This window comes from Chelonoidis abingdonii, chromosome 15, assembly GCF_003597395.2.
Source record: "Chelonoidis abingdonii isolate Lonesome George chromosome 15, CheloAbing_2.0, whole genome shotgun sequence".
NCBI classification, from domain to species: domain Eukaryota; kingdom Metazoa; phylum Chordata; order Testudines; family Testudinidae; genus Chelonoidis; species Chelonoidis abingdonii.
Window position 1 is genome coordinate 31926167 of NC_133783.1, and position 23776 is coordinate 31949942.

Genomic DNA, 23776 nt, shown 5'->3' on the forward strand with positions numbered 1-23776 from the left:
ACATGTTAACCAGAGTGATTTTAAAATCTTCTGGGAAGGGGGGTGACGGACTTCTCTTCGTGTGTGCCTGGGCTGGGTATTGCCATGGGAATTTAGGAAAACCCACTTGTCCATAGCAAGTGGGAATCTACAGACTAACTGCCATACCTTCTGCAGGCTTCAAGCTTGTTACTTTTTGTCAATACCATCATAATTAGTAAGGACGACTTCCGACCGAGTGTGAAAAGGGAGAGGGAGAGAAAGCATAGGCCTGGTTTCAGATATTAGTGAGGCTGCTCTATTGGAAACCTTTCCCCCATTTCACCCTAGGAAGAACCTCTGGTGCACTGCTATTTTTTCATTGACAGAAAGGTCACTGGTGCAAATTCTAAGTTTCCTTGTCTATGCAAGGGACTGGTACTTCATGGGTTGTTGTCATTGACTTCACATCTTTAACTGATTTGCCTTAAGTCTCCCGAGTGTCCCCCTATAGTGTTGGTTCTCAACTAGGCATCTGTGGCTCCCTGGAGGACCATGAGGAGGTTTCAGAGGGGTCTGTGAAGCAGAGCCGGCATTAAAGTCACTGGGGCCCAGGGGAGAAAGCCAAAGCCTGAGGCCAGCTGTGGTGGGACTGGAGCCCAGCCAACAGTTTTTTGTGGGGCTCCCTGTGGCATGGGGCCACAGGCAATTGCCTTGCTTGCTATCCCCTAATGCTGGCCCTGGATTTTATATGCAGCAAAACAGCTCTGTGTTTGGGGGGGAGGGGGGTTGCTGTGGAGTTTTTTCAGCGTGGGGAGGGCTCTGAAAGAAAAAGGTTGAAACCCCTGCCCTATGGTCATGCCCAAAGAGAGTTCCTATCTTGACCTATTAATTGAATTTATGGCACACTTGTTTGTGTCCTAATTAACAAATGTAGGGAATGTGAGAGCATATTCTGAGACATCTAAAGCCCTTTTAAAATTAACATCAAATCAGATAACTGGTCAATAGATATTACTGATGAATACCTACCAATTAAATAGAGTACTTGAATAAAACAATTGTGCACTCTTTATCCTTATAATTGCAGTGGACATGGCTTTGAGACTATCAAGCACAGGTATATTTCACTCCAATAGTAGGTTTAGTTTTCAGGTTAGTAGGTGTTGTGTACTCTTATTGAAGCCCTGATAATAGTTTGGGCCAAATTCTGCCCAGACTTTCATCCATGCAACCCCATCACCACATAGGTGGGACTGAGTTGGGTAGAAATTGGGCCAGAAGTTGACTGTTACTCTTGCATAGCTCACCTCTGTAGCTCTCGAAACACTTTATACAGCTGGCCAAATGTCATCTGTATTGTACAGGCTGGTAGATGCGGAAGACTGAGGCTTGGCCTACACTACAGAGTTAGGGCCACGTAAGGCATCTTACATTGACCTGATTATGTCAGTGTCTACGCTACAGCCTTGCTCTTGCTAATGTAAGTGCCCTACTACATGGACATAAAACATGAGAGGCATAGCACTTATGTTGGTGTAGTTAGGGCAACGCAGTGTCAATGTAGACTGGTGGTATTCAACCATTGAGCCACATGGCGCCCAATTAACACACAGCTGCAGCCCAGCTGTGTGGTGAAGGCTGCTCAGCTCACCCGGTGGGGTCTGGGGGTCTGCTTCTGGCCTCATTTTGTGGAGGTGGTCTCTGGGTGGGGGGGCTGGGCTTAGAGGGTCTGAGTGGTTGCGGATGGGGGTAATCTGTGGTTCTCTGCCTGCAGCCCAGGTAATGGCCCACAATGCTAAATTGGGTGAGAACCACTGATGTAGACACTGCATTACTGATTTTGGCTGTCATTCTTGTCAGTTTCATAGGTCTGCTTTCTTTGCTAGGCTAGGCTCACAACTGGAGCTGTGAAATTGACAAGAAAGACTGGTAGGCTCCCTACTATGAAATTGAGGCCAGCATCTGGCTCAGAGCTCAGCCCCTCTCCCCCACACTCCCCAGCTCTCAGCTGGGCATAGGGCCCACAGCTGGAACTCTTGCCTCCCACCCTGGGGTGACAGCCCCAGCTCTGACCCCACAGCAGGGCGCCTATCAGCCTTTCTTGTCATTTCACAGATTCACCTGTGAGTCCCCTTTTGAGCCTGAGGTAATCATGAAATTGATAAGAGAGGCTGGTAGACTTGGTGTTGTGAATCCTGCACCAGTCTCACAGCTCAGGTTGTCAACCCAGGGCAGAGGAGGTCTCACATCTGGGCTCTCAGTTCCATGCTGGGAGCCCAGCTGCCGTCTGGGCTCTCAGCCCCTCACTCTGCCCATCTTAAATCAGTGCAAGCACTCCTGGTAAGGATATGCACCACTGACAGAAGGAGGGTCCTGTGAACATGAAATACCACAGTAAATACTGGAACAGTGCAGAGAAGGGCTGCTAGGATGATCTAAGGAATGGAGAACCTGCATTGGAAAAGGTGAAGCTCCTTAAGATCCTTGTTTAGCTTGGCCAAATGAAGGCTGAGGAGAGATATGATTGCTCTTTATAAATATATCAGAGGGATAAATATCAGGCAGGGAGAGGAATTGTTTAAGTGAAGCACCAGTGCTAGCATGAGAACAAATAGATACAAACTGGCCATCAGCAACTTTAGGTTTGAAATTAGATGACAGTTTCTAACCATCGGAAGAATGAAGTTCTGGAACAGCCTTCCAAGTGGAGCAGTGTGGGCAAAAAACCTTGCTGGTTTCAAGACTGAGTTTGATAAGTTTATGAAGGGGATGGTATGAAGAGAGGCCATGTACTATCACAGGAAATATCTGTGACTGCTAATAGCAAATATCCCCAGTGGATGGAGATGAGACACTAGATGGGGAGAGCTCTGAGTTACTACAGAGAATTCTTTCCCAGGAGTATGGTTGGTGGGTCTCAATCCTGATCATGTGGGTAACTTTTCATATTTGGGATCAAGAAGGAATTTTCCCCTGGGTCAGATTGCTGATTTGAACTAGAGAAAATGGTGGATTCTCTGTAAGTTAAGTCTTTAACTCAAGATCTGAGGACTTTAGTATCTCTGTCAGAGATTATGGGCCTATTGCAGAAGTTGGTGGGTGAGGTTCTGTGGCCTGCAATGTGCGTGGGAGGTCAGACTAAATGATCATGATGGCTCCTTCTGGTCTTAAAGTCTGAGTCTTCTAGGTCAGTGGTCCTCAACCTGGCGCCCGCCGGGGCATTTATGTGTGCCCACCTAGTGCCCAGCAGGGAAGAGAAGCCGCAGCCCCGCACCTGACGGGGACAAAGAACTCAGGCTGCGAGCATGGTGTTCTCTGTTCCCAGCAGGTGCAGGGCCCACCTACTGCCCCGCAGGTGAGACAAGCCACGGCCCCACACCTGATGGGGACAGAGAACTCCGGGGCTGCGGGTGCCAGTGTTCTCTGCCCTCGCAGCTTCTCTCTGGCTTCTCTTCTCTCTCGATTCATATATTATGTTATATTAAATATGTTTTGCACATTTAATATACAAATACAAAATAAGCCTTGAAAAATTGTTGGCACCCACCACACTCTTCTGAAAACATGAATGTGCTACTGGCCACAAAAAGGTTGGGGACCACGGTTCTAGGTAACAGACTGATGAATCACAGGCTATATCAATGCTACGAGCAGTACAGTTGCAGTGTTGCAGCTATGCTACTGTAGTGTCATAGTGTAGGTACTTCCTACATGGATGGAAGGGTTTTTTCCTCTCAAGGTAGATAATCCATCTCTCTGAAGTCCACACCCTACACACTATTGTACAAAAATTATTACAGAATATGCTTTGTGAGGTATCATTTTAAAAACGAATTCACTGGTCATTAATATTTTTGATTTATGTACACTAGATACTGAGTTATGGATAGGCTAGAATTATGACTAAAGTGTGTTTAAACCAGGCATGTCAAACAGAGTTGTTAAACAGGTCTATCCTCAGTAAAGTGGGTGTTTACCTCAATTTACATATAAGCTATAAACAGGACCATCAAGACAGTAGGGGGAGGTGATGGCAGGAAACAACAACAACAATTTTGCATTTCAGCAAACACCAGATGAGGAAAGAAGAGCACATAGAGCTTCCTTCACCCCCAGACTCCATGTTACCTTTCTCTCAGGTTCAGTAAACTTTACTTTGAGGGGTAACCCCCAGAAGAATACATTTTAAAGGTTTACTGATCTACAAAGACAGAACTGAACCTTAAATGATTTGAATCAGTATGCAATATTACTGTATTTTGAAAGTGCATAAAGTGATGTCATTAGCTATCAGAAAAGACATAATAGTGATTAATATAATTGTGAAATGGTGTTAATACATACATCTGGGGAAAAAATGGGTACTTAATGATATTTAAAGTCAAGTACCAGTACTGTTAGAATTAAAGTGAATGTTAATTCCATTTAATGTGGCAAGCTGGTGGGTTTTGGTGTCTCAGAGGAACAAACAAACCTTATTAATTCTTTGAGCTGTCCAGGAGAGGGCTGGACATTACAAAGCGCACAGTTTTGGGTAAAAAATCAGGACTTGAAGTGTCATCTAGGCCAAAGTTGTGTCCACTTGATTCCACAATTGACTGTAGAATTTGTTATACACCATGGTTAAAACTGCTCTGATTTGAACTTGGTGGTTGACCTCTGAAGTGGCAGAAACATCTCAAGAGGATGTCTGGATTTTGGGCAGTGTTGTTCTGAGGTTCTGGAAGTGTTAAAGGGCATATGTAGAAACTGCTAAATATTCCACAATATTAGAACAGCTTTCACACTGCTGCATTCTCTAATCATTTCATTTGGGATATGAAATTCCCAACATAGCTCGTTCCATTGCCCTTTCAGCTACCGACAGCCACTGTTCTTCTATCTTAGTCAGTTCCCACATTTCACTAACATACAGCGTGGCTGGCAGCACTGTTGAATTAAAGATATTTGTATGTGTGGTCATGTCAATATGTTTCCTTGGTCCTTGATGGAATTAAATGCACACCATCTTGCCCAAACCCTTCGCGAGAGTTCTCCATTCTTGGCGTGGCGCATATTAACTTCTTGGCCCAAATATATGTACTGTTCCACTTCTTCAATTTCTTCTCCTGTTACTGTTAGTCTGGCTTTTTGTAAGACGTCTGATCACATGTATTTCGTTTTGCAATGGATCATTTCCAGACCAACCTGACTGCTTTTTTGTCGAGTCTTCGTAGCATGAAAGATATTGTCATGGAAAGCAGGCCATATAGCACGGTTTACGGACAATAGCTGGACTGCAATCATTACTGAGTGGTACCTGAGAGAACAGAAAAGACCACCTGGTTGGCCTCCAAAATGGGAAGATGACGTTCTTCTCCACGTTCGTCCGAAACGTTTAACAAAGGCAAGAATACGAGAAGAATGGCAGACGTGTTGTGATTGGCACAGTCTTAATGACAGCTGAAGACCGATCGATCCAGGTCATTTGTCAGACAAATACTTCATCTAACCCCGTATCATGTCTTCTGACATTGGCCAACATGAGGTTCTTTGGCGGGAATTAACAGAACAGGGCAATTATCAAATGATCCATTTCCCAGCTTCTGGCAGTTAGCGGCTTAAAACACCCAGAGCTTGCATCTCTGATCATCTTGGCTAATAGCCATCAATGGACTTCTTCTCCATAATTTTTTCCTAATTCTTCTTTTGAACCAGTTATAATTTTTGCCTTCACAGCATCCCCTGGAAACGAGTTCTACAGGCTGACAATGTGTGAAGTACTACTTTTTTGTTTTAAACCTGCTGCCTGTTAATTTCATTGGGTGACCCTTATTCTTCAGATAACACAAGAACCATAGAAGTGTTATCGACCCCACTTTGTCCACGTCATTCTGATTTCATAGACCTCTATATACTTCTGATGCTATTCTGTGCCCTAAAAAAAATCTGTGCACAATATTTTAAAATTCTGCAAACTGTATTTGTTAAATAAATGAGGCTCCAGCATGGCATTAGGGAGCACAGACCACTGGCTGCATAAGTGGGAGATCACTGTGCAGCTCCCCCTGGGATGTGGATTCAGCAGTGAGACCAAGCCTGCCCTTCTCTGCCAGGTGCACCAGTTGTGGGCAGGCAGGCTCAACAAGGATCCTAGTGTGGGGGGATCCAAGTGTAGGTTGAGAGGGTTCTGCGTGGGGCAGTCTGGATGCAGGTGGCTCCATGGGGGATCGTTGTGGGTGGTGATCTGGATGCACAGGTGCTTGTTGGCAGGGGGGGTTCTGGGTGCAACAGTAATTGGATTCTGCAGGGGTGTCCAGATGAAGGTGGTTGAGGCTCAGCAGGGAGTGGAGAGGCTCAGAGCTCAGCAGGGGTATAAGTGTGTGGGGGCTCAGTGGAGGTCCAGATGCATCGGGGTGGGGATCTGGGTGTGAGTGGCTTGTCAAGGTGGCTGAAGTGCAGGGGGAGTGCGGCTCATTGGGGGTGGGGGCATTTCTGAGTGCAGGTTGGAGGTTAGGCTCAGTGGGTGGGGTCTGGGTATTAGGAAGTCTGGATGAACAGGAGTTGAACAGATGGAGGAGCAGCTCCCTGTACAGGGATCCCTCCCCCTTCAGCTGCAATGGGTGCAGGAAGTGGGGGAATGGGAGGGGGAGTTTGCAGAGCTTCGTTCAGTTGAGGGACAAATCTGGGAGTGGGTCTGACCTGGTCCCAGATGCTGTCCAAGGGAAGAGGAAGTCCCATCCTCACCAGCCCAGCTGGGACTAGCAGTTGAGCCTGGTGCAGGGTAAGAGCCACCAGTCGGGTCTTCCCCAGTCCTGCCTCCTCCCCCACAGTGACTTACTTCTCTGCTGGCTGCCCTGAGCCCACAAAACATAGTGCTGGGGCAGGTCAGAGTCTTTTTTTTGTTGTTTTTTTTTGTGAGGAAGCAAAAAATCTGCAGGGGACATAAATTCTGCGCATGCAGAGTGGCAAAAAATTCCCCCAGGAGTACCTCTATATCTTCCCTTGGAAGTGTGGTGACTAAGCTTAATAGTCCCAGTCTTTTTAATATCTCCCCATCTGGAAGCTCTTCCATACCCCTAATCATTTTTGTTGACCATCTCTGTACCTTTTCCAATTGGGAATGGGAGACAGGGAATGGATCACTTGATGATTACCTGTTCATTCCCTCTGGGGCACTTGGCATTGGCCACTGTTGAAAGACAGGATAGTGGGCTAGATGGACCTTTGGTCTGACCAAGTATGGGTGTTCTTATGTTCTAATTCAAATATCTTTTTTTGAGATGGGGTAGTCTGAGCTGCATACCATATTCAAGGTGTTGGTGTACCATATAGTGGCATTATATTTACTGTTTTTATAGCTATCTCTTTCCTAATGGTTCCTAACATTAACTTTTTGTTTTACTGCCGCTGAACATCGAGCAGATGTTTTCTGAGAACTTGCCATAGTGACTTCAGGATCTTTGAGTGATAACAGCTCATTTAGACCATCATTTTGTATATATAACTGGGGTTATGTTTTTCCAGTGTGTTACTTTGCATTTATCCACATTGAATTTAATCTGCCATTTTGTTGCCCAGTCACCCATTTTTGAGATTCTTTAACTCTTCACCGACAGCTTTGGACTTAACTATCTTGAGTAATTTTGTATCATCTGCAAATTTTGCCACCTCACTGTTCGCTCCTTTCCCCAGATCATTTTATGAATATGTTGAACTGCACTAGTTCTACTGTAGATCCATGTGGGCCACTGCTATTTACCTGTCTCCATCCTGAGAACTGACCATTTATTCCTTCCGTTTGTTTACTATTTTTTTTAACCAGTTACTGATCCAGGAGAGGCTCTTCCTCCTTATCCCATGAGTGCTTACCTTGCTTAAGTGACTTTTTTGCGGAACCTTGTCAAAGGCTTTGTGAAAGTGCAAGTACAATAGCCACTGGATCACCTTTGTCCACATGTTTGTTTGCCCCTTCCTCGAAGAATTCTGATAGATTCGTGAGGCATGATTTTCCTTTACGAAAGCTATGTTGACTCTTTCCCCCACAAATCATGTTCATTTATGTATCTGGTAATTCTGTTCTTTACTGTAGTTTCAGCCAATTTGCCTGGTATTGAAGTTAGGCTTACTGGCTTGTAATTGCAAGGATCACCTCTGAAAACTGTTTTTGCTGGTGTTTTTTTGATTATTTAAATTGGTGTTACATTAGCTATTCTCCAGTCATCTGGTACAGAAGCTGATTTAAGTGATGGGTTACATACCATAGCTAGCAGTTCTGCAATCCTATATTTGAATTCCTTCAGAACTGTTGGATGAGTCTCATCTGGTTCTGTGCCTTATTACTGTTTAACTTATCAATTTGTTCCAAAATCACCTCTATTGATGCCTCAGTCTGGGACAGTTCCTCAGGCTTATCTAAAAAGAATGTCTCAGGTGTGGGAATCTCCCTCACATCCTCAGCAGTGAAGAGTGCTGCAAAGAATTAATTTAGCTTCTTCACAATAGTCTTATCTTCCTTGAGTGCTCCTTTAGCACCTCAATCATCCTGTGGGTCCACTGATTGTTTGGCAGGCTTCCTGCTGCTGCTGTATTTAAAATTATTTTTGCTGTTAGTTTGTCTTTTGCTAGTTGCTTTTCAAATTCTTTTTTGGCCTGCCTAATTATACTTGATGGTGGGTGGTAGCATTGTTGTCAATAGTCAGTATTCTTTTGAATGCTCTCTCTTCATCCTTCCAGGCTGGAGCTCCTCTTTAGCTAACATCTGAAAGTTTGTGTGCACTTCTTGGGATGTTTCTTCTCCTTTTGCCCCAGCCTGTTGTTGGAAACTGTATTTATGTGTAAGGTTTGAAAATAAATAAAATACATATAGAAATATAAACTTGTATTATGATGGCTTCTCATGTCTTCAGGCTTGCCATGCTATTTAAATAGTTGGCTTTATTTTTGCAGAATGGAACCAGTTTTGGATAAAGCAACAATTATAAGACCATCCTATATTGCTAGTATTGAGCTATCTCCAAGAAATGGGCCAGTAAATGTTGAGGACCTTAAAGCAGACCTCTCAGATGAATTTTCCCTGGTTTCTTCAAACTTGGATATAAGCCAGGTGAGAATGTTGAACAGTCTACTTTGTTATTTTAAAAAATGAAATTACTTAAATTGTGAAGCATTTATATATCCTGTCGCTTTTAATGATAAAGCAACAAGCATATCCATACTTCTGTGTAAATAAAAGGGAAACATTTTAAATTAAATGTTATAGTAATGAATTCCTGTATTTGTGCCTTGATAGTCCTGTTGTTGTGTAGTTTGTTTTGTGTTAATCAAAAAAAAATACTCTGTCAGAATTTAGCCTCTTATAATTAGAGGCAGAGAAATTCAGAGATGTTGTTTGTTCACATATATTGACTGGCCTACTTGTTTTTATCGTATTTTGAAGTTAATCTTTTTGCTGGGTACTTTTGATACCAACACAAACAGTGACGATTATAAACAATAACTTGCAGGAAACATTGGCAAAATCTATAGTTGCCTCCTGTCCTGCCCTAGTAATGCAGAAATTACCAGATACAAAGGATAATATGGGGTGTGCTGGTGGTGTTTATTTTCAATTACTACTTGGCCTAAACTGCATAGAATATTTTTGTATGTCACAAGAAGTCATTTTAAATATTTTATAAGGTTAAGGTGAATTTCTAGATGGACCAAAGTACTTGTAGCAATAAATGAATGAATTACAGTAGGGAGGAAGGGACCTGAAATAACTAGTATTTAGTATCTTACCATGCTAATTGTCAAACTAGACATTCAAACTAAATAGCAATGCTATTAAGTGAAAGTAATTCTTTTATTTTTATTTTAAGAGGAACAGTTTGGATTCCAAGGAACATATACAAGTTTGCCTTCGTGTTAGGCCTTTCACAGCAACTGAAAAAGAAAATGAATCTCAGGTGTGGCTCTTTTTTTTTTATAAAACTTTTTAGCTAAGATGCAAATGTACAATTTTTCTCCTGAGCTTAAAAATCCAAATTTTTTTCCTCTTACAGGACTGTGTTTCTATTCAAGACTCAACTAGCATTATATTGAAAGGCCCTAAGAATTCTATGATCTGTCGGCTGAGTGAAAAAAATGTAGGGCAGATGGTGCAGAAATTCACTTTTTCACGAGTAAGCACATGATACTTGAGACAAACGTCACTTTGTAATGTCGAAACTTGTTGACTCTTGCCCTAAACGAGTTTATTTTGTTTTTTTTAATTTTTTTAAAACTGGGAACATTTTATATACATTTAACTGATGAAAAGTGCCTAGATGTAAACTGCTCTTTCTTCCCCACCTCCAAATGGTCCTTTTTTTAAAACAACTGAAATTGCCTCTTGCTAATGCTTAGGTATTTGGACCTGAAACAACTCAGGAAGAGTTCTTTGACGGTACTGTGAAACAACCAGTACAAGACTTCTTGGAGGGACACAATCGTCTTATTTTCACTTATGGTGTGACAAATGCTGGAAAAACCTACACATTCCAAGGTACTATTAACATTTTATTGAACCATGAAATTACAAAAATCTGTGTGTGCAGGCTTCTGAATTAGGCAAATATTATTCAAGTGCCAGAGGTGTGGTGTGTAGTTTTATTTTTTGGCCTGTATATAAGCTCTACTCCCATTACACATTTATTTGGACTCTGCAACTCTCCCTGAACGTACAATAAAACAACTAAAAACTGATAATACCAACAACAACACCTCTTTGTAATGGAGAAGCACATGTGTATATAATTCAAAATATAAACAGACTATACACAAGTTAAACTGTGAGTGGTGTACCTCATAAGGTCAAGTAGTAACTATCTGCTGAAAGTGAACATTGGCTTCAGAGAGAGAGAGTAGTAGAAATTGATCATAATGTGCAGAAAACAGATGTTTTCTGAAATTTGTTTGCACTTAAATGACAAGCTTTTTCTTTTTAAAAAGAAACCTATTTAAAAATCTGAATTTAATACAAAATATGTAAAGGCTCAAATTTATTATAATCTCAATACATTTTAAATAAAAAAAATAAATATGCTGAATCCACGAGACTGTCAAAGTTTTTTGAATTAAAGGCTGCTTTTCTGTATAAAAATTTTTATCTTTTCTCCCTCTTCTCCCCCCCCCCCCCCACTCCTTCAATTCTACTTTTTTTTTAGGTGAATTTTTGTAAATCTGGCTCAATAGCATAGGTGCTGGAACTAGGGTTGTTTGGAAGTGCTGCTGCACCCCGCTTGAAATGTTCCGTCATATACATGATTTGCAGTTTGGTTCAGCACCCTGCAGTAGGTCATGTTCTGTATTAATGGCTTGATCCTGTGAGGTTTAGGCTTCGGGTGCAAGAGACTGTAAAGTCATCACAAGGATTGGGACCTGGCCTCTGACTCCAAGAGACACCATCATCTATCAACTACTTGTGTCTGACGAAGTGGGTATTCACCCACGAAAGCTCATGCTCCAAAACGTCTGTTAGTCTATAAGGTGCCACAGGATTCTTTGCTGCTATCTCATAAGGATCATCCACTGAGCCCACCTGGGTGGTCTCACTCCTATTTTATAGTATTTCCTTACCTGAGCTCTAATTGGCTCATTTGAATCTGAATATTTGATTCCAACCCAACATGGAAACTTACTCTCCAGCTCATGGTAAAACGTTGATCTGCTGTACCAGCCCATGGTTCTGGGTACTTCAAGAAATGTCCTTGCTCTGTCTCTGTTTGTATCTGTCTGAGAGCACATGCAAAAACAGAAATCCATTAATTTCTCAAATGCTTGCCTCAGTTTCTAAAGAAATAAAATGCTGCAGTGCTAAAGTGGGTTATACCAGCTGAAGTCATGGATTGGTTTTGTTTTTGTTTTTGTTTTTGTTTTTATCCTGGGGATGGGGTGGTGCAGGGAGTAATGTAACAAGGGAGAATGAACAGTGTGTGGAACCAGAAAGGAGCAACACTAGTGTCAAAGCAGTATATTGTGGGAAGAAGGGACAAGATTCTTCAGAGTGCAGCCTATAGTGTTGATTTCAGCACCCAGGGACTAGAGGAGGAAAAACCGCCATGGCTGCTGTTCATTAAAAAAAAAAAAAAAAAAAAGACCGTTTTTAGATTATTCTCAAGAAATTCCTGTACCACTGGGTTAAAGGAACATGTGCCAAATGTAAATAGTGCAGCAAAGAGATACAAAGCATGATTGTCAGAATGAAACACTATGAAAATGCTCCTCAGAAGGCAATGACGGATGAAGATGATGATGTAGACAAAGCTGAACAATCTGAATCAATTGGTTAGTAAACATTATTTTTGCACCATTCTTATGAACTGTTTACCATGTCTTACTGTGCTAGTAAATGATAAGCACAAATGTATGAAAATGTAAGTTTGGGTTAATTATGAATTTCAAAATGTTTATCAATTATCTTTAATTGTTACTGATGGACTTCTGAAACAATTTTTCTTTTTAAATTGCTCAATATAATCAAACATCCTAAGTGAAGATTTCCTGTTTAAAAGTGAAGTTTTATTAGGCATTTATAAATTTTTAGCATTTAAAATTTTTTTCAAGCAGTTTGGCATGTTACTCCAGATAAGGTTTTAAATAGATTTAGATAATCCTTATTTTGCTATAAAATTGGATTTAAAATTGTGATAGAAACAGCTTTGAGGAGGAATCTTTCACTTACAATCTTAATAAAATTAATAAAGCAGTGCATTGAGTAGTACTCAGTGAGTTAGTAACTTTTTTCTTTATTTTGTTTCAGGGTCCAGTTTATTCATAAGGGGTTATGAACATCCATTATCTGTAATGACTACAACTTCAGAGTCATCTACTGGTACCACCAGTAGTACTGCAACTAAAAATACACGAGACAGTAACTACCTGTATTTATCTTTATCTTTATCTTTAACAAAAGATTTCTTCAAGTAAAACTATGGATGAGTTCATAATCAAGATCAGCAAATTCCAGCAATATTCTGTAGATGAAAAGATTGCTTAATTCATGTATACAAGAAATTCTCCCTTTCATCTTGTTCAAGAGAACTATTTCATTGACATGGTTCAGTCATTACGATCAGGCTACACTCCACCCAGAAAACCAGACATCTTTAAAAGGTTGCTGGATACAGTGTATGAGAAGGAAATCTGAACAGTGTGCAGAAAACATTCATGGAATTTTTAGTTAATCCGAGTTTTGATGGGTATAGCAATGTACACAATGATCCAGTAATATGTCATTATGTGATGACAAGATGGGGTTGTCCATCTTGCAGAAATGATTAATACATCAGGAAATGCCCATACAGCAGAATAATTAGAAGTAGTAGCAGTAAAAGCTATAACAAAAACAGAAAAATCAAGTGTGTAGCTTGGTTGCAGATAATGCTGCAAATGTAAGAAAGATGAGGAAAAAAATCCAGGAGACAAATCTAGGAAGAGACAATGAAGGGAACCTGAAATGTGTTATGAGTGCAGTGCTTATTTGATGGGGTGGTATTCTTTGCCAAAGACTTAGTACTACTCGAGAATAAAGGAAAATGTTGAAACTGCACAAAGTTTCCATAACAATCACTTTACTTCAGCTTCTCTGACCAGAGAAGTAGAATCAAAACTAATTTTTCCCCGGGCTGTATGATGGAATTCAATGGCTGACCGTTTTGAGCTGCATATTAAGAACTGGCTTATTCTGACTGACTACTATTTTGTCATGATTTTCTTCACAAATTGATGGAACTATCACAGTCAACATCAGACTAAAGAGAATTGTGGAAGATAGGTTTCAGTATATTTCCTTAGCTTTGGGCAAACTGCAGAAAGACTACTACTGTATCACCGATGCAGTCGAAATTTGGAAGGAACTAAAAGACACTGAAGAAAGGAAATTGCAGGCAGTAAAGAGGCAGATGTATCAAGCACTTGCTCTACCTCATTTTCTTGCTAATAGTCTCAACCCAGTATACTGGAGTAGAAGCCTAACTGCTGAAGAAGATGCTGTTGCTATGACATGGGTATCTAATAATCACCCATTGGTCATGCCAACCATAACATATTTCAGGACTGGAGGTGAACCATTCAAGCAGTACGTGCTTGCAAGTCACACCACTGAATTGAAGGAAGTCCTAGCTGAAGTCCTGGAACCGGCATTTAATTGCTAATCCAGCTTTTGAAAACAGTAGCCTCTTCTGCAGGCACAGGGAATATGTTCGTTATTTGGACTAATTCATTCAAAGTTGAGATATTGATGGGGAATTGAAAACGCAAGAAAACTTGTCTTGTTCTTCCAGTTGATGAATGAATACAAGAAGGGAGAGGATGAGCTGTATTAGTTTTTAAAAATTTGAAAGATAAGTCATTTTCAAGAGACCTGGAGAAGTAGGAACTTTAGCTCCAGTCACTTTCACTTAAGCATATTTGAAAAATTTCCCAGGCTGACCTGATAGTTTAATTCACTGACTATAGTTAATCCCTCTACTGATAAATCTTTAATACATCATTTAGTCATATTGTGGAACTTGTCTTGATAAGAGAAGTTTGTATGTAAAACATTTCAGGTTTTGTTTAATAAAAAGTTATATGCTGTTTTGTTTGATTAAATTCTATTTGCCATCCTAATGTGGCTTGACACAAATGAGTAAAACATTTATACCTCTACCTTGATATAATGCTGTCCTCGGGAGCCAAAAAAATCTTACTGTTATAGATGAAACCAAACTTGCTTTGATCCACTGGAGCATGCAGCCCCGTCCCCCTGAAAGACTGTTTTACCACATTTATATCCGAATTTGTGTTATATCTGGTCATGTTATATTAAGGTAGAAGTGTATTAGGTAAATAAGCAATATAATTCACTATTTTCTAACGTACTAAAATGTACAATTAAGTAATTATACAGCTTAATATTTTCAAATTCTTATTAAATGTGTGTATATAGTTTACCAGCCTAGGTAGCAAAAAGATGTACCAAATCTCATGTAAATGCACAATTTACTTGTTTAATGGTTATAAAAACCAATAAGAGTGCACTTCTTCTTTTTTAGACAATACCTGAAGTACAAATGGAAAAGCTGATTACAATTGATTATTAAAACTGACGCTTTCCACTTGATTTAAATTACCTCAATTTAAATCAATCTATGCTGCTCCAATAGTGCAATATTTTTGTACTGTTAACAATCATCATTGCAGACCAGCAGATGTCATCCTTCCTTTAGTTCCAGAAATTTTCCTGTAAAAGGAAGGAAAATAGGACATATGAATTCAATCATAAATCATAATTAACAAAACAGCTGTGGCTGCTGTCTTAGGTATTTATCCAGAAATACCAGGTAGAGTGATAGCACTATTCTGTTTTTTATTGAAATAGTTAACCAATTGCTTTATTAGCAGTAGTAATCTTTTTACAGAGTACTTCCTGAAGAACAGGTGATAGTTTATGGTTAATGAGCACTGGCAACTCTTCCAGATAGTCATTAATCTCAGGAATTGCTCTTGCTCAAATACGTTAGAATAGATTACCTGAAAGTTGCAAAAAGTTTAGCAATGTTAAGATAACTTCTGTAGAGTGTTATGTATTGTGGTGTTTCCGAAAAGCTGCGAAATATAGCAAAGCTCTCAATTCAAAATAGTAAAGTGTATGAGACTGGCAGATGATATGAAAAGTACACCAAATGTAATATATTGAAATCACTTTTTAATTTCCTAGTATTACAAATAACAGAAGAACTGGAGAAAAGCCTTTTTCGTTTTGAACTGTATACATAGTGCATTTGATAGTACTTAATGGCTTCCCTCAATGGAGTTAGCCAGCTTCTACTGGTGTTTTGTGAGGGTCTTTCCAACAGCAACAGGGGGACAACTATATCTTTTTAAACAAAACTGTAAAAACACAATGCTGGAGGTGAGGTAGAGAAGGGGGGCAGTATGACATTGAAATTCTTTTAAACTGGCTAGATTTCAAGTTAATATCTGAAACCACTCCCTTACAATATCCCAATGAGCAGTAGCCCCAACATAGCCTCTTGGTATCACCACTACTTCTTTATATTTAGTTCAGCTGTCAGCACCAGAGACACAGTTGCTAGGGTAGTGCTGCACTTTATGCTTTAAAAAAAAAAGGTGTATTTAAAATGGACAGTGTGATATAGTATACCTTGGGGGAGCATCTTGTAACCCCCATATTCCTCACCTTTTTTTTTTTTTTTATATAATCGTAATCTTACCTTACGAGGCCTGCTTTATATGTATCTGGGGCAAGATTATGATCTGCTGAAGGTAATTTCTCTCTCCATATATGTATAATAACTTCATTTGTATTATGAGAATTGTTTTGTATGGTTGTCACTAAAACATGTTGTTGTAAGTTGAGGAATCAGCCAGATATTTGCTCCCCAGAGGCAACAGCAAGGAAAGTAATCAACACCCGGGTGGGGTTTCAAACAACCCATTCACAACAATTGTCCAGGAAGGAACCTACAATTCAATGACTCACCTGCATGTGGCCACACCACAGGAGTTGTTCAACCTTGCATGGAGACTCAGCAGTGCCCCCAGACATTCCTGGACTTCTGTTTTTCCAAGCACAAAAAACAGACACATATTGGGCCCTTCTCCTGCCCCTACCTATGCTGCAAACAACTAAGGGCTCGTCTACACTGGCAATTTACAGTGCTGCAACTTTCTCACTCGGGTGTGAAAAAACACCCCCCTGAGCGCAGCAAGTTTCAGTACTGTAAAGTGGCAGTGTAGATTGTGCACCAGCTACGCCCCTTGTGGAGGTGGGGTTTTTTTCCTTCAGAGCACTGCAACCACTCAAGCCACATTGAAGCATTAGCCTGTTGATACTGAAAAAACAAGACTCCAACAGAGGAGATTGGCCCAGGTTTAAAGAACAAATCTGTATATTAAAGACTGCAATATCCAGTAGGGGGAGAAACTGCTTAATCTAGATGTTTCCCAGTCAGTTTAGACTGCGTGCTTATCTTTTTATTTCTTTTGGCAACTAACTCTGACTTTTTGCCTATCACTTAAAATCTCTGTTTTTATAGTAAATACATTGGTTTAACTGTTTATCTTTACCAGTAAGTTTGTATGAAGTGTGTGGCAAATCTGTCAGGTTTTGCAAAAGCTGGTGTATTTCCACTTTCCATTGCTGAAGTGGTGAACCAATTAATAAATCTGCACTGCCCATCATGAGAAGTGCAAGATGATATATTCCTGAGATACAGAGCTGGGGGGATTTGGCTTTAGTGCCTTCTCTGTGTGATTCATGAGTGGCTCTGGTAGCATTCATGCAATGTAGCTGGATGTGTGGGGCTCCACATACTGTTGCACTGAGTGTCTACAGCGCCTGAAAGGGCTTGCTGCTGGTCGCTAGTAAGGCACTGTGAGAGACAGCCCAGGCTGGAGAGTGTTAAGCGGTTCCCACAGTCCTAGACTGCACCCCGGAGATCTTGTCAGTTAAAAGAATTCTAACACTACAAAGTGCCTTTTAGTCACTGGTCATGAATGCAAGGTGCTTGTGAAAGAGAAGGGGTGTGAAACCATAGTGCAGGTAAGTGGAGTAAAATGTCTTCCAGATTGCTTTGCCTGCACACATGTATTCTTGTCTTCTGCTCTAGTCAGATTCTCCTGAGCAAAGACTCTCTGTTAATCACACTATCACACAGTGTTACAGTTTTGAGACTTAGGCAAATTGCCACCAGAGAGATAAATGAGATCACTTGTTTAAGTTACGTATCTTCCTGTCTGGAGGCAGGACACTCCATCTTTTACATGTTACACTTACCAAGTGTACTTGGTGAGAGGTGGTAGTGGGTAAACCTCCTCCCTCCTTGGTCAAGTAAGAAAATAAAAGGTACTGTGACCTGAGCTGTCCTTCTGAGTTTGATAGCTAATGCCATGGTCTTATTTTCCCCCTTCAAGTATCAATATAATTTCTCACTTTTGGTCTACGTCTGCTAATTGGCTTACATGACCATCCCCTCTAATCACTGAACGCTCATACCAAAGGGCATATGGGGCGAACAAGGAAAATATCTGTATTGATATATAATTTGGTTTACCTGCTTGATTCTGTCTGATTAAACAGTGAATTAAAAGGCATGGTTAGGAAGAGCAAGCAAGAACAAAAAATAGTTAGATCTCTCAGGGTAAACAATTGCTAAGGAATAATGGGTGGGCAACCAGGTGGGAAGAGGTTCCTTTCGTGCACCAACAAAAAATTACACAGCTGTATTATCAGTGCCAGAGCCTAGAGATCAAAAGGACCATAAACAGTTAATTCTGAGGGAGGGGAGTTGCCAGCTGCTGTTGGAGCTTAGATGCTGCTAGTGAGAGACACAGGCGGAGAATGCAGGAGGGCCATCTGTCTCTGCCTGCGGTGAAGGATTGGGTTGCAGGTAGGAGGGAGAAATCCGGGTTAAGTGGAACCTTCATAAACTTGAAACGAAAGGATACAGTGTAGGTAAGACCAGATGTGTAATAGCTTTTGTTGTCTTAACCCGTTTCTCTTTGGATGGATAAACAGCCATGAAGCTGTTTGAGTTGCTTTAATCAGTCACTGCTCAGAGTCTACTGTAAAGAAGTTTCTTGCAGGTGCCAAATACAATTGGACCTGTTGGGTTAACACAGTTGGAAACAAGGGGGGCAGCAACCCAGATAGTTCAATCTTGGTTGGACTGACTGTAGGCTTCTACGCTTGAGAGGAGTGAAGCCTGTTGCCTGAAGGGTGCACTTGAGGGACTACAGAGGTATTTAAGGTGCAGCTTGCCTTGTAACTATGATGGCATATGAGGGAGGGAATGACCTCTACTTCCTTTTTACTGCCTGAAGGGAAAGTTCAGTTCTAACTTTTTTACCAATGTCTTGCTTTCCAAGAGTGTATAGGGCCTTGATATAACTCTTGTATTTTGATTTCAGGGACAGAAGCTGACATTGGTATTCTGCCAAGAACTATGGATATGTTGTTTAAAAGCATTCATGGCAAACTGTATCCAGATATGGATTTCAAACCCCTTCGATGTAGGGATTATATAAGGCTGACTAAAGAACAAGTGAGAGAAGAAATTGCTGTTAAAAATTCAATACTTCGTCTAATGAAAGAGGTATGGCAAACTTTTTGTATGGCGCACATGCACACAGAGCATATGTGTATACACACTTACTGAGTTTGTAAGATTGATCTTTTCGTGACAATAAGGTGAGGCAGCAGTCAGACATTAATGTGGCTAAATGTTTGGATATGGAAACTTGTGGAAATGAAAAAGAAGACTATTGGAACAGGAAGATGGGATTTAGTATAAGGAGTGGATTGAAATGGGTTTTCTGATGGAGCTTCACCCAATTATTCCTACCTTTGCTGCTGTTCTGCCCTGGAGTATAGTGAAGCAGCACTGTATTCTTGGGTTGTGGTAAGAAAAATGTTATCTGGAATGCTGATGTTCCAGAGTGGCCTAGTCTTCTGTTAACATAAACATCAACTAGCTAGCTGAGTGACATGAAATGTAAATGGCATCTACCATGATACAGAAACAAAATTCTAAAGTGCATGGAACATCACAAATAAAAATGAACAGGAGGTGGGAAGTTGGGACTACCTGGAGAGGGTTGCCCTTTCTTTATAAAGGCAGATTAAAAATTAACCCAAATAAATGCCAGGCTGTCCTCTAGATATTCTAGTGGTGGTACTTCTGGTGAGATGGAGCACACTTATTGTGTGATCTTTAACCTGAGTTAAAAGCAAAGCTTTCCAGTAAAATCTCTTAAACGTGATGACAAACTTGTATAAAGAGAGCACAGAAAATAATCAAAGATGTGTTAAACTAAAACATTGATTAGGAGATTACAGGCAAAAATCTTAAGTTAAAAAGTTCCAACATATGGATTCTTATATTTCAGTCAGCACCTAACAAATTTTGAAGACGTCAGAAAGTAGATGTATGTTTTTGCTTATGTTTTTGAATCTGGGTGTGGGAGCAGTTAGTAGGGTAGAGGAAAGTCCCAGATACAGGTTGGTGAAGAAGAGAAAGTAGAATAGACTAGGGAGAGATGGCTTGTAACCTATGCTTGTTGTTTGAAATCGTGGCCCCACTGAAGTCAGTGGAAAAACTGCCGTTTTATGTCAGTGAGGCCAGGATTTTGCCTGTGTGTATAAAGTTAAAAATCCTCTTTGAAGCTTTAGTAGTATAACCACTTGGCTTCTGTGGCTGTTGCATGAATCAGTTGATGGGATGTCAGCTTATGGACATATAAAGAACCTCACCTTTAATCCATGTTTTCTTTTGAAGGTACACTGTACTTGCATTTATAGCTCTTGGTAGAGGAATTTAATTTCTGCTATTTGCAGCCATACTATGTGAGTTACCATTACAAAACTGGATATTGGAAGTATACATAAACTTAAGTATTAGCAGTAGGAATTCCTCTTCCTTTGATTTACAAATATAAGTTTAGCAAAAAATGGTACCCCATAGTCTTCGGAATCTAATTTTTTAATTTCAGCTTGAAACAGACTTTAGCATGGTTTCTTAACAGGATATGTGGTGATACAATCATTTAGCTAAGCTCTTCAAGTGAGCATTCTAGTTTTTTGTTGCTGTTCCAAGCTTGTTAGTTTGACATGCAGCCCATTAAAAATTTGGAGATGCTGTTCTCTAGTCTTGTGACATTAACAGCCACTGGAAACTTCATGTGGCTAGTAAACTTCTATTGGCGTATCATTGCTAAAATTGATTGGCCTTTAGTGGAGCAGTAGTACTATGTTGCAAAATTGATGGATTTAAATACCTAATATTATTTTATTGACCGTGACATAAGGACAAAATATTTTAAAATCAATCTGTGTTCCTTTTTTGCTTGTTTTATAGGTAGACTCTCAAAACAGCATAAACAATCACAGCAAAACTTCAGAATCATCTGAAGGTATGTTCTGTATTAAAACCATTTAATTCCCCTACCCCCTTCTTTTATTGAAGAGGCTGAGGTCCATTCTCTAGATCAGTGATTCACTTGGAGCCCAGGTTTCTGGTAGTTGAAAGTGTTTGTCATTTGACAGCAACTGGGCTGTGTGAAACAAATTGGTCTATATATAGTTTCTTGTGGATGGGTCTCATGACACAAACCACTCCAATTGTTAGACTTGTCAGAGAGACCAAAGATAAAGTTGATAAGAAGACCGCAGTACTCATCTAGGTCTGAATTAAGGCAGACTGCAGAGTAGGATGTGGCTGGGGTAGGGGGGAACTTGTCCTGCTGGTAATGGTGGTATTTCTAGTGCTGTCATCCTAGCAACTCTTGTAAGCACTTAGTTGTAATTAAATTTATTCTATGGGGGGTGAATCTAAAATAAGCCCCATATCAAATAATATTATCAATATTTTTTTAAAAGGGAAGATTTAAAAATAGTGTTAAATTAACAAGTATGTTCTGAAGATGTTAGTTTTTTGAGAGAGTTCAAGTATATAATAAAACTTGGTATTAAACCAATTATTGCCATTGAATAAGAACAGGTGAGCTTCAGTGATTGTCATGATAAGATGTAATGTAAGTAGGTAGAGATTCACAGTTGACCAAAAAATTTTGGTTGGTTGGTGATCACAATTGCTTCTTACTGTTGTAAAATAGTCTGATCTGAATCCAAGTTCATATTTTGTAATATCTAATTTAGTCAATTCTGTGCTGAGATATAACTTGAGCTAAAAGTTAATTATCATATTACTTTAAAGGCTTCATTTGAGCAGGGCATTTGTGTAACTGAATAAATGTTTTGGCAGACTTGGAAGAACTCCTAAAAGAACCTGAACAACCTAACACAAGTGTGGCAAGCTACATGAAATTTTCTGTTTGGGTTTCCTTTTGTGAGATTTACAACGAGTGCATTTATGACTTGCTACTCCCAGTGTCAAATGACAAGAAAAGAAGGGTGCTACGTCTTGCTCAAGACATCAAAGGCTGCTCTTATGTAAAAGGTAACTGACATATCATAACCAGCATAATAAGTGGTAACTTGTTTGAATTTCAGGTGTATTCATCCTGGTGCCAGCATAGAAGAATGTGAATTAACTTTTGTAGTAGGATAAGGAATGTCTTTACCTTGTGTATCAAGCGTGAGTAATGCTTTCTGAAAATGGCAATGTTTCCAAGTTTTCACTCCCCCAAATTTAAAGTGCTTATGTATGTGTATATATGTGCATGCACTTTATTAGGAGGTCTTCCACAATGTTCCCCCTGATTTCCAGAGTGCCTTCCTAGGGTCCTGTATCCCATTCCATAACTTTCTCTGTAGAAAATTCTTTTCCCCAAGTCTATATTTTTTCCTAATACCATAAATGTTAGAAACAAAACTGAAGAAAGCTGTTTGATTTTACATAGTATCTTTTTTGTGTTTTAACAAAAGAATTCCAGAGACAGTTCTGCTTTTTGAAAAGTATAGGAAGAGTCTCATGCCATGTAATATCTCTGTCTGGTGAAAGCTCAGCCACACACTTATAACAGGCTTCCCTCAAGAAGGGAGCTTTGTCTTCAAATCTCAAGCTACACTGATCACAGCTAGATTGAATTATTCATGGAAATTCTACAAGGGCTGACTTGCCTGCTTGCACCCCAGCATAAGTGTTTTTTGGTGACCTCATGCAGGCAAATAGACTAACCAGGTCCAGTTTAGAAGGCCCAATAAGGGTTTATTTGTGGGTGTTGGGCATGATGGTGGTGTGAGCTGCTTTTTTTTTTTTTTTTTTTCACCCCCTTTGCAAAGTATAGCTTCAGCCCTTAACAGTACATCTATTCTACAATTAAAAACCCATGGATAGTCCATGTCAACTGACTCAGGCTAAGGGGCTGTTTTAATTGCAGTGTAATGTTTTGGGCTTGGGCTGGAACCTGGGCTCTAGGTCCTTGCGAGGTAGGAGGGTCTGTCCAAACATCTACGCTGCAGTTAAACAGCCTCTTAGCCCAAGCCCAAGTCAGCTGGCCTGTGCAAGCTGCAGGTGCCGAATTGCAGTGTAGACCTACCCTAAAAAGTTAGTTAAACTGGTGTACATGCCACTTAGCTACTTCCTATCTACAGAGATTCTAAACATGCATTTTATACAGGATCAGAAAAAGTCTTACAGGCATGTCTTAGTACATACCATTACACTGAGGGCTACATCAACTCAAGAATACAAGGCTGCATAAACTAAACAAAAAACAATTTGATCTAACTTTCGATTTTTGACACAGTCCAGTATTACTTTGAGAGCTATCGCTGACTAATTTTATTGTATTTTTTCCATGTTTTTAGTTAACAGAAGTTACCATCTTAATATTGCTTGAAGTTTCTCTTGTGGTGGTTTCAGGTACAAGCACTGTTGCGTTTTTATCAATATGGGTTTCACTATGTTGTAGACTCAAAATACTGATCAATGACTTTTTTCAGTAAGATTGATTCCATTGATTGCAAAGAGTTGTCAAGTGTGATTGCCATTTTCACAAGAGGGCATGCTAAAGCAGAAACGCAGTCTGAATGAAAGTATTATTCTAGTGCTAATCAAGATATATGTATTAAATAATGTGTGGCCCATGAAATCTTGGTATTTTCTTTCAAGATCTGCAGTGGATTCAGGTTTCTGATTCAAAAGAAGCTTTTAAACTTCTGAAGCTCGGGTTGAAGCACCAGAGTATCGCTTGCACAAAACTGAATACTTACTCCAGTAGAAGGTGAGAGAACTGTTGTTGTTGTTGTTCAGTATAGGGTAGTAGAACACACAAACCACACTGACCAATTTTTAAAATCTCTGTGGAGCTTGTGTTGATGGGAGAGTCCAGACCTCTTAGCTTC

General features: G+C 40.1%; 1 protein-coding gene across 1 annotated transcript in view; it reads left to right on the plus strand.

Annotated features, from left to right (window-relative positions):
- KIF20B (kinesin family member 20B) overlaps positions 1-23776 on the plus strand; it is a 93685-nt gene that overhangs the window by 465 nt on the left and 69444 nt on the right. Inside the window, 8 exon segments of the mRNA XM_032770301.1 lie at positions 8890-9046; positions 9804-9890; positions 9987-10106; positions 10330-10468; positions 18880-19064; positions 20826-20880; positions 21732-21926; positions 23544-23655. Of these exon segments, the coding sequence (XP_032626192.1) occupies positions 8891-9046; positions 9804-9890; positions 9987-10106; positions 10330-10468; positions 18880-19064; positions 20826-20880; positions 21732-21926; positions 23544-23655 (1049 nt within the window). The 5' untranslated portion in view covers position 8890.